General features: G+C 36.5%; 1 protein-coding gene across 2 annotated transcripts in view; it reads right to left on the bottom strand.

Annotated features, from left to right (window-relative positions):
* Nucleotides 1-1,344: 1,344 nt before the first annotated feature.
* NEURL1 (neuralized E3 ubiquitin protein ligase 1) overlaps nucleotides 1,345-12,332 on the bottom strand; it is a 139,452-nt gene continuing 128,464 nt past the window's right edge. For both annotated transcript variants that reach the window (XM_081955652.1, XM_081955653.1), the window contains exons 5-6: nucleotides 11,515-11,661; nucleotides 1,345-10,153 (exon numbers count right to left, since the gene is read on the bottom strand). In XM_081955652.1, the coding sequence (XP_081811778.1) occupies nucleotides 9,912-10,153; nucleotides 11,515-11,661 (389 nt within the window). In that variant the 3' untranslated portion in view covers nucleotides 1,345-9,911. The remainder of the gene's footprint in view (nucleotides 10,154-11,514; nucleotides 11,662-12,332) is intronic.

Below are 12,332 nucleotides of genomic sequence, written 5' to 3'. Positions count from 1 at the left end.
AAGCCATGATTTGTCATAATTGTGATGATTATGGCGTACAGCTCATGAAAACCCCAAATCCACCATCTCAGAAAATAAGAATATTACATGCAATCAATTAAACAAGGATTGTACATAGAACAATATCGGACCTCATATGTACTCAGTGCTTGGTTTGGGCCCCTTTTGCAGCAATTACTGCCTCAATGCGGCGTGGCATGGAAGGTATCAGCCTGTGGCACAGCTGAGGTGTTATGGAAGACCAGGATGCTTCAATAGCGGCCTTCAGCTCTTCTGCATTGTTCAGTCTCATGTCTCTCATCTTTCTCTTGGCAATGCCCCATAGATTCTCTATGGGGTTCAGGTCAGGCGAGTTTGCTGGCCAATCAAGCACAGTAATCCCACGGTCATTGAACCAGGTTTTGGTGCTTTTGGCAGTGTGGGCAGCTGGAAAATGAAGTCAGCATCCCCATAAAACTCGTCTGCGGAAGGAAGCATGAAGTGCTCCAAAATCTCCTGGTAGACGGCTGCGTTGATCCTGGTCTTAATGAAGCACAGTGGTCCAAAGTTCTCTTTTCTAATGAGAGCAACTTTTGCCAAAAGCACCAAAACCTGGTTCAATGACCATGGGATTACTGTGCTTGATTTGCCTCTTCATTCTTCCTCCATACTCTGGGTCCTTGGTTTCCAAATGAGATGCAAAAGTTTCTCTCATCAGAAAAGAGGACTTTGGACTACTGAGCAACAGGACTTTGGACCACTGTGCTTCATTAAGACCAGGATCGACGCAGCCATCTACCAGGAGATTTTGGAGCACTTCATGCTTCCTTCCGCAGACGAGCTTTATGGGGATGCTGACTTCATTTTCCAGCTGCCCACACTGCCAAAAGCACCAAAACCTGGTTCAATGACTGTGGGATTACTGTGCTTGTTTGGCCAGCAAACTCGTCTGACCTGAACCCCATAGAGAATCTATGGGGCATTGCCAAGAGAAAGATGAGAGGCATGAGACCGAACAATGCAGAAGAGCTGAAGGCCGTTATTGAAGCATCCTGGTCTTCCATAACCTATCAGCTGTGCCACAGGCTGATAGCTTCCATGCCACGCCGCATTGAGGCAGTAATTGCTGCAAAAGGGGCCCAAACCAAGTACTGAGTACATATGCATGCTTATGCTTTTCAGAGGTCCGATATTGTTCTATGTACAATCCTTGTTTTATTGACTGCATGTAATCTTATTTTCTGAGATGGTGGATTTGGGATTTTCATGAGCTGTATGCCATAATCATCACAATTATGACAAATCACGGCTTGAACTATCTTGCTTTGCATGTAATGAGTCTTATCTCATATATTAGTTTCACCTTTTAAGTTGCATTACTGAAATAAATGAACTTTTGCACAATATTCTAATTTTTTGAGTTTCACCTGTATATCCTTCACCAACGGCCAGAAATAAGATTATGACAGCCTGTAACTGCAAGGTGTGGTGGGTCTGAGGGTACATTCCAAAGTTTGGGATCAATTCAGGATTGGAGAATTCAAGTAATTATATTGAATCCATGAAATTTCATACAGGATTGTGGCACTCTGGGTGAAATATCTATTCCCTACCTTTCATGGGATTCGAGTAATCTCCAAGTACATCTGCCTCTCCCAGGATACTGTTGAGGTCTGCTAGAAACATTAGAATATCCAGACTCAAGATCCAGACTGATCTATTTGAATAAACTTGGTACTATAGAATATTATTTATAAAATATAAGACTAGATGTTCACTCCTTACACAAACTTTGTGTATAGTGTGGCTCAATGGCTGCACATTTCAAAATTCTGAGAATTTATTAAAGCAGCCCTACATTTTTTTCCAGTTTAAAAGATATAAATCAGTAGTACCTCTGTAAAGGTTGCATTGATTTTAATGAATACATTCTCGCATTTTTATAAAAAAAATAAGACTGCTTTAATAAATAGCATAGAATAATAAATGAATATGCTTACATTTCCAAAGGAATTACATTAAATAATTTTTGAAGCATGCACTATATGGTGCTGCCAGTTTTATATACTGACATAGGGAGAGCAAAGTATTTTCAATAGAAAGGATTGTCTAAGATTCCACCAAAAAGCTTTGTTGTTTTATGTATACCAATGAATACAGATGTGTTCTTTGCATATACATTGTCAACAGCCCAAAACATATTTTAAAATAAAGTTTGCACATTATCAGTCATTGGTGAAGTCTGAGAAAAGCTAGTTTACTTCTGATCACATTTGGTGGGAAACAAGCTTTCTCCTGGCATCTTAATATTCATATAGTAGATTTATTATGGCAGGGTTTTTTTGGATGCAATCTTCATTTCAGATGAACCTTAGTTTACAAAAGTATAACTTTATCGAAACAAAAACAATTTAACAAATAAATGAAACAGTACATCCAGGTTTAGTCATACTTAGATAAATCCACTGAAAATAAATGGAAATGAGTGTACATATGACTAATTTAAATGCCTGATTCAATCCAGAGTGTTGTAGCATCTTGGAGACCAACACATGAACTACTTATCTAAAGGTTTTATTCATGGAAATGTTCTGTAGTTCTAACCTAGTTTATTTATTTGTTACAAATATGCAACAACAAAGATTTTCTTTGCTCAGTAGGTGACTGAGCAAACATGAAAATGTTAATAGCACAAATGTAATTCCCAATTATTTAAGAGTAAACTACATACTGCATGTCATGCAACAGATTTCACCTAAAAGCTATTTTTTCAATTAGGTTAGATTGGTTTAATTGCAATCTGCCATGCAGTTCTGATGATTTGTGGTATAAAAATATAATAATTATTTTAAAAATCTCCAAGCTGCTATTCCAAAAATTGTAATATTTAGCATACAGTATGCTTGAAGTAAACTAACATATTGTGGAAAGAGAAGGGATAATATCAGCTTTAGTGGGAATCCCTTTAAGAGAAACTAACCAACAGAGTTAATCATTTCCTTGCATATGTTTTTCTTTGAGGAAAAAAATCAAGATATGTGTCACATATTCTATATGTAATAATAGATAGTTTGTCCTTTCATTTTCAAGCATTTTTATCAGTAATTCTGAATGTCATGTGGCAAACACTAAAGTAACCACTAGATGGTAGTGATTCAACATTAATGTTTGCTTTGTTATTTCTTGCCTGTTCTGCAGATTTTATGCATGAAGCAAAAATACGTGGAGGAATTTTAAAGAAACCAGATGATAAGCATGGGGGAGGGTGTCAACAACTCACAACTCATTGTAATCTCAAGTAAAGTGCACAATAAGATTAGTCAATAGGCTCTTGGACATGAGGTATAAGAGAATATACTGAGAAATGCATGATGTCTAACTGCACATTGTAGCAACTGTTGTTCATGCATGGCTGGAAAACCATCTAGGAGCTCAAAACATGCTGCCTTAAGTTAGATAATAGAGGAAGGCAACATCAGTGGGATATCTTAGTTTTGCTTCAGAAGGCCACAAACCAGAGGATGCTCAGATTCTCAAAGCAACTTAGCTAGGATTAGTTTTGAGAGGAAATACATTTATAAAGCAAACAAAAATGAAACTTTACCCTAGACACCTTCACACAGACTTCCTCATGTATAGATATTATTTATCAATATATTAATTTCTACAGAACACCAAACCATACAGTTCAAATACCTGCACTGATTTGTCAAAGTGATGATAAAAGTCTTAAGTCTATGAAATTTAGATATGTAGAAAGTAATCAAAATGCCACCACATATATGTTGTTCTACTAAAAGCATTATCTTGTTAAGAAGCAAAACCTCCCAAAAAAGTCATTTTGCAACAAAAATAAGACACTCTATGCCTTGGAAGCAAATTAATTGAAAACAAACTCCCATTAAAAATCGCTTCTATATTGTACTGTCACCTGAAAATCCTTACTCAATGAAAGGCAATTCAAGGGCTCCAAGCAGCATAGACCCCACCAGTACCTCACTATTTACTCCGTGTGGCTTCTTATTTTTCTGAAAGTGTGTGCCCAGTAGTCACAGCAACCATAGTCTTTAGTTCCATACTTGGTGGGCCTTTCAGAAAAAAAATCAAATACAAGTGCATGGAATCAGGAAGTGACTAGCCAGTAGGGACAATTTTCAGCTCCTTGAAATTATGTGATGTGACACTTGTGCATGCAAATACTTGTACCTGTGACCAGGTAACTGATTACATGGAGTTCTCTGTGGTCATAGGCTCATCCCATGACACTTACCTTGTATGCCACAAGCAGCCCACATCTGTAATTCCACAGATTACCTAAATCAACTTTATTTACAGCTACACAATTGTCACACTGAATAAAACATATTTTTTATCTGTATTGAAAACAGAAACATACAAATAAATAAAACATTTAAAAGTTGAATTGTTCTTGTCAAAGACATTGAATCACAGGAGTTATTTCAGATTTTACACAGGGACACAGAGGAACAGAACTCAAACTCTGAGCTTACTGCTGTTCTCGTGTAATGCTCCACTCCAGCGCAAAAAGCCTTTGCTTCATCTTCCTTTTTGGCTCCTCTTAGCCTATTCCCCCCTTTGGTCATCAGTGTATAAAGTTCTGCCCTTATAATAATGGTTAAGAGAAGAGTCCCTATTTTCTAGTACTTCTTTCTCCTCACTCCCAAGTACCATTCTGAGCTAGTTTTTTTCCGTGAGAATATATTTTTGGTTTCCATGAGCAAAAATGCTGCTGATGGAAGGGAGGTGGAGAAAAAGCAGCTTAAGGAACTGGGTTCTGATCTATATATGCACACAGTGCCAAGCAAGTGAGAAAAGCAGAGGACTCTACTATTTTCCTGTGGTTCTGTTCTATGAGCGTTTGCAGTTGGAGTTTCTGGTGATTCTTCCCTCCCATGCTTTCTTGGAACAAACAGCCACATGATTCTGGCAAAAAGCCCAATTGATCTTAAGTTGTATAATAGACTAGAGGAAGGCAATATCAGTGAGATATCTTAGTTTTGCTCCAGAAGGCCACAAAACAGAGGATATTCAGATCCTCAAAGCAACCTAGCTAGGATTAGTGTCTAGTATAAGCTTCCTACCTTTGGATTCTTTTTTTTAAAGTCTTTCAAAAATATGCTAAGATATTTACGGGGGTATTGATAATTAGGGGATTAATGTTTTTTAAGGGGGGAAAACAGCCCATAGTTTCAAGTTAAAACAATCTTTCCTTGTCTCTTAATTATTATGGTTGCAGGCTTACAAGCTGGCAATTTTTCTTCAACATAGGTATTTACAATGTTTGCTTTGGTGTGATATCATTAGGAGGATTATAAGCTAAACATAAGGAACTGGTTTTATGAAAATATTGAAGAAATACTATGGGGTCAGTGAATAACAAGTTGTTAACAATTGGTATATCAGCTGTTTACAGGGAGAGAACAAAATTCATTAAACCAAGGTTTCTTTCCCTTGATCTCAAATAAATTTGGATTGCCTTATGTTGCTAACATCCCACTTTCTAAAACAGAGACAAGCGATAGTGGGCAAAAATCAATAAAAAGTTTGATACATCTTTTAAGACTAACATATTTTATTATAAGGCAAAAACTTTTCATGATTCATTCCTTCGGATTTTTGGTTACTGTTAACTAATTACTTATTTGAAAATTATGTCATTCTTACTGATGGCAGCATCTGACCAACTTTTTCTGGGCTCAGAAACTTGCATACTAAGTTAATAGATAGCATTAGGGCTGTAAACTAGACTATTTTTTTTAATCTAGAAAGATGGCAATGGAAAACCACTTCCACACTGTAACCAAAATAATCTGTATGCATTATCCATGAAGACACCACAAGACATTATGAACCCAAAAGGGACTTGACTTACATATGCACAATTTTGAATTAAGGGTTAAAATTACTCTTTGTGCTACAGAAAAAATGATAGCTTTAGCTGTTTGGAGTTTAGGTGTAAAAAAAAAAACACATCTCACCTACATACCCCATTCATTCATGTTCATGATATGAAGAAATAGGAATTTGAATGAATGAGAATGCACCAACAAAAAAACTTTATTAGACTTTTTTGAACTGCTTAGTTTTATAAGCATTACTTTTGCACTTAGAAAAGGGGTGGAGGAACAACTTAGTGCATAATTTATAGAAATATCAAAGGACATGATGAGAAAGACTGCAGAGAAATTGTTAGTGTGCAAAAATGCATTTTTAATTTTGATATTCAGGCTGTGCTTGTGCATTTTTTAAAAAAATACTGTAGTATGTAAAGTGAAGACCATTATTTTAACCTAATTCTGGGAGGTCTCTCTCATGTATTCATAAATTAATGATATCCATGACCATTAGAAGAATCAGAAGACTACTTCAATCTTCCATTAGACTTGATGGAGAAAGAAATCAATACAACATTGTTTCATAGCCAAAACTGTATGTAAAGGATGGAGAGTGTGTAAAAGATGAAACTTGCAGCACTTTGGGTTCCAAAGGTGTTTGGGCACATGGGACACTCACATACCAATTGCAGAACACTCCTTAAAGTAGTATCATTAAGTAGCTATGTCTTTTTCTGGGCTCATGCTCTATTTAAAGAGGCAGCTATTTTAAGGATTTGATCACACATGATATTTGACTTTCTAAATGTGCTTCAAAATACCCTTTCCCTCTTTGAATCCAAAATGCTGTATAGTCCTAATTAGTAAATTCCTAGCATTTTTTTAATGAAGCCAATATTTTCCCATGCATAGTACCAGCTATACATAATATATTAAGTAATTGCTAAGCACAAAATCTATGGTTAAGTTTTCCCAAACATCATATCCTATCAAAACAGCATTTCATAAAAAGGAGATAATTAAATAATGTTACAAGTTGTTAAACATGCTAGCCTAAACACCTTTGCGGCAAAAAAAGGTTTTACCTATGATATGGACATTATGTATAATCTCCAACTGTTACCTGGATTGGCCTTTGCTGGTTTGTTGCCTCACCTCTGAAATCCTCAATTATATCCAAGGAATCTATAAATATTGATGCCCAGAAAATCCTTTTTGCTGCCCTTTTTCAGACAAAAGTCTGAATATCTTCTTTCTCCATTAATATAACTGAAAATATTATTGTGAGTGGTAATGTGGCATGTTCCTTTAGAGAAATTTCATTAAATCAAATCTGCTCTGCATAAAATTTTATGCCATCTTTAACTCTTGTCCAGAAAATTGATACTATCTTTTAAAAAATTATCATTACCTAATTGTCAATTCAAACATTATTTTGTACTTGTAGGATTCCACAAATATACATAACATGTTGACTTCTTTATGAATTTTGCAAGAAACATATAATCTATTCCTAACAATATTAATTTAGAACTAAGTCCCACTGATTTCTGCAGAAACACTGCCAAATTCAAGTGGCTTCAGGTTGCAATCTTAAATTAAAATTCTTTACTTAGATATTTTCATTGAAAGCAATAGGGCCGTGATGATGAACCTATGGCACCCATGCCGGAAGTGGCACAGAGACCCATCTCTCTGGGCATGCGAGCCGTTTCCCACTGCTCTTCCAGGTTCTCGGGTGCCAGCCAGCTGCTCTTCACATGCGAGGGAGTGCTGGAAACCAGAAAAGCAGCCAACCGGTGCGCATGCGCGCACCAGGAAGATGAACTTCCAGTTTTCGGTGCACACATGCACACTGGTCAGCTGATCTTTACATGCACATGCATGGCAAAAACCAGAAGACCAAGTGGCCAGTGCACATGCACATGCCAGAAACGGGAAGATCATCTTCCGGGAGCGTGCATACACTGGGTGGCTGTTCTTCTGGCTTCCGGTGCACGCACATGCACACACATACGTTCCCATTTTGGCCGAAAAGGTTTGCTAACACTGCAATAGGGCATCTATTATCAGCGGTATTACTTGGATGCTTGAAAAAAAACTCTTGGTGCAAATGACTTTGCAATATCACAGCAAGGTGGAGTTCCTGAGCTAAAAGGCATAAATTTAATGCCCACTTCACATTAAATAACCCAGTGCTTTCTGAGATTATTTTTAAAAAGCTAGGACACAATTCTTGCAGAATTTCCTGGAACAAACAAATACTTTGCAACTAATTATTCCATTTTAGAATTGATGAAAACCATTCAAAGTGACAGTAACAACTGTACAGCACTTGCATTAATTTCATACAGTGGGGGTGTAGGACTAGCATAGTATGAGTTGTTTCTGTTAAACACCACATGGCTATTGTAATTTGAAGAAGCCCAAATGTAGACAAAATTAATTGAGGATTTGGGTAGTCCTCCACAATCCCAGTAGATGAAAAATAACCAAATGGCAGTTTATCTCTAATTACTGAGATATCAAATGAGAAGAGAATGTGACTTCTTGAATCCTGAGGTTTAATTTGTCCTATAAAATGGAGGGGGGAGTTTCTATGAAGCATCACCTTAATTATAAAAGATGTCAACCATACAGTACTGCAAAATCTCTGCAATGAAAAATATGTACTAGAAGTGTTCAACACAAACACTATTATTTGAACTGGACGAAAAATGGTGTGCCAATCTTTTTTTTTCTCTTAGATTTCTATCTAAATTTAACGATTCGCTCTCTAAACCTTGATTGTCCATATTGGGGAACTGAAATTGTGAGTTAGGGTATGACGTTGTCATTTTTCAGTCAACCATCTCAGACATAGTTAGCTCACTTGGAATATATTAATTGTGAAATGCAATTTCTGATTTAAGAGTTGTTAAGTGGAACAGCTAAAAACAAGAAAACAATAAACTATTGACAATGAAAGATAAAATATGACATTACTTGTGACCAGAAAAAAAATTCCAAGAATTCAATTATGCCAAGGATACATATGGTTCTAGGAGTAAGCAAAATTAATATATTCTTCACTTATTCTTCTCCTATGAATCCTTCATGAAATCAATGAAGCAAATAAAAAACAAAAGCCATTTTGGTCCTGATTTCTTTTCCTTCGAACAATATAAATCCAGCTCTGTAACACACATTCATTTTGATAAAAGGTTATACAACTGATCATTTTCTTTCCTTTAAAACCTGGGATAGATAATGAATGTCCCGACGACAAATTAAAAATAAAACTTTGCCAACTTTCATCCTTATGGCTTTGACATCATGTGCCATCATTTTCCCAAAGCACCATTCTCTAGTGTAATGAACTTTGGAAATAACAGTAAAAGAGGAAATTGATTAAAGAAGGAAGTGATATCATGCTTCTGAGATATGAACAGCTTCTGCTTTGAAAAAGTAGAAGAGGAGTAAAATCAAAGTCAATGGTTAGTTAGCTGCTGGCCCTCTGTGCACAGCACAGCATAGAAAAACCAATCCAAGCATAATCTTCCTTAGTAGCAGCATGTGCTGCACTATAACTATTTGTAAAATGTGGCAGCCACGGATATGATTAGGAAAACTGGGAAAAAAATCCTATGTGAGGCTCTCTTGCCCATCAAAGTAGTTCTAGTACTAAAATGATTTCTCCTTATTCTACTCTTGTTTCCAAGTATTCATTTAGTTCACTTAACATAACATGAAACTCTGCTTATTTCACATTATTTTCTCCTTTGATCCTTGTAACATCCAACTAGGAGGAAAGGACAGTGAAAATGCAACTGAGAGCCAAGGAAAGGTAGACATGAAATCCAGCCTTTCTTGCTGGCTACACATATTAAATGTCCACAGGAGCATTTTGTTAGATGCCAAGGAAAGAAGATATATTTAGCCCTCGAATTTCAGATGGGAGAAGGCTGTACCCACGGTTAACCACATTCAAAATTAGCTACATATTTAAAGAAGGGAACCACTTCCTCCCACCTTCCTTATCCTGGTTAAGTTTTATAAAGGTCCTCTTCCTAGGTCGTACCCTTCTGCCATGCAATTTTAAGTGCTGCGATAGGTTTTGATTATGTCCTTGATGGCACGTCTACAGATAGGACAACAGGCATTAGCCATCTTCTTGAGTTTGAGCCCACATGTATAACACAGACACATATGTCCACAGGAGTAAATCACAGTGTCCACCATATTCTCATAACAGATAGTACACTCATCATTCCAAGATCCTGAGATGGAAGAGGAAAGGGGGGATTCTGGCATGCTAATTGGAGAGTTTGGAGCCGTACCTGCAAAATAAGAGACACTTTTACTTTTTAGATTTTAAACTCTAATCAGCTTTACAACTGCCCTAGTTTAGAATTTTTATGCCAAAGGTTAAAATGTGGAGATTATGTCCATGTTTTCATAAAACTTCCAAAATGCATCCTCTAATGAGCAACAATAGACAAATAACTAAACTAGGTAGAACATTTGAATACAAAGAAGTGTTAAATTCTCTTTCTGTATCTTTGTTGTGTGTGTGTTATTTCCAAAATACTACAGAAGTACATGACTATCTCTTGGATGACTTATATCATTACTGAAACAACATATAGCTTCGAAATCTACTGTTTTTATAATTTTGCATGCCATGTTTTTCTACAATGACTTTTCCAGTCAGATTTAGTATACTCTGGATTCTGGTATATGAAAAGTCCTTGAGTGCCTACCATATGTTATTCTTACTATCCATAAGAATAATACATAATGAAATAACAATTTTTCCTCTCCATTGCTATCAATTTATTATTAACAGAAATATTTAGTATCTAAGAGATTGGTGCAGTGGCCTACAGGTGAAGCTCTCGCCCCACCATCAGGAGGCTATGAGTTCAATCCTAATAGAAGCAGATATTTCTCTCTCTGGGCATAATGAGAATATATCTGCTGTGAACTCCGCATTGGTGATAGGAAGGGCATCCAGCCAGTAAACACTTAGCTCCATTCAGTTGCCCCAATTCCAACCTGCAAGGGATTACGGGGTCATTAAAAGACAAAAACATTTAGTGTCTAAATCCAACAACTTCAGGATTCTCTTTCTTGATCCATTAGCAAAGCTATCATATGAATACCTTTTATATAAAAGTACTGTTTCATGGCATAAATGTTTGAGAGGAAATCATGGGAAAGAATTCCCACCCTATTTAGTGGAACTACACTTTTTCCAAAAGTATTCCGTTTATATTTATGCACAATCTTTCACAGGATTAAGCTAACCTGGTGTCATCCTGTTTCAGATTTTGGCCTTCCCTTGCTAAGGCAATCCCATTTAATGCAGTCAGAGGCATAGGATTAAGGAAGTTGTTACCCAAAATGTTTAAATGGCACCAAAAGTCATTTGAACTGGGCCTGTGCCTTCACAGATGGTGCTCCTTGCGAATTCCAGATTGTTACTACATACATTTTGAGTTTTTTCCTTTTGTTAAAATATGGTGCATTTAAATGTTAAATTCTTTGTTCTTTGTTCTGGTGTGGGGGAGAATCTAACTCCTGCTCCTTGTGTGAGTGATCACAAAGAAAAAAATAATATGGATTTTCAGGCTTGCAAGATAATGAAATATTCAGAACTGGAAGGCATGCAGCTTGGTGCTGTGGGAGCAATACTCACCACTGATTGAGCTGCCAAGTGGGCCAGAACCAGATAAACATAGGACAGGATCAGAAACCTCGTTGCAAAGAATGGAAGATGAATTGGGAGATGAGGTGGGTGAGCTTGGTGCTGATGGCCCCAGGTGTTCAGCCATGAGAGTAGAACCTGTAAAAGAGAGTAATATAATTTAGCAGTTCAAATAGCCCTATTGTGCTATAATTGGAGCACATGTGTGTTCACATCCTCATTATACTGCAAAGTTTGTTGATTTTCTTTGAGCCAGTCCTAGTGCTACAACCCACTTGGATAAAACAGGAAAAAAAATGTCCTTTTTTATAATTAAAAAAAGGAGTTTGGGAAGTTCTGTAATAAAATAAGTAAGAAATGAATTCATGCAATTGATAGGAAACCATACTGGATTTAGAACACAGGGTTCCAAAACACTAGCCTGATTATTCTGGAAGCAGATAATATATAAGTATATGGTAGGCAGGTGAATAGTTTACTCCACTCTCATCTCTGCTCTTACTATTTGTCTTTTCCTTTGATTAAAGTATGTGAAATGAGAACAAAAATAGGCAGGTGTATGTGAGAGAAAGAGAGAGGGAGAGGGAGGGAGGGAGAAAACGAGAGAGAAAACAGCCTGTAACCAATATCTGGATTTTATGTCCTTTTGGTCTACATCACCTTATTTCTGTTTACATAGCGTATTTATATAACCTTTAGCTACTTTCACATCCTAACATTCAATGAACAGAATGACAAATGGCAAAACGTTATTCATCAATAAAGTATATGGTTAGCATAGTTTAATATGCTAACCATATACTTTATTG

Source organism: Natrix helvetica (assembly GCF_964273705.1).
Source record: "Natrix helvetica genome assembly, chromosome: 5".
Classification (NCBI taxonomy): Eukaryota; Metazoa; Chordata; class Lepidosauria; order Squamata; family Natricidae; genus Natrix; species Natrix helvetica.
Note: the sequence above shows the minus strand (reverse complement) of the source record. Positions and strands in the feature narration are given on the sequence as shown.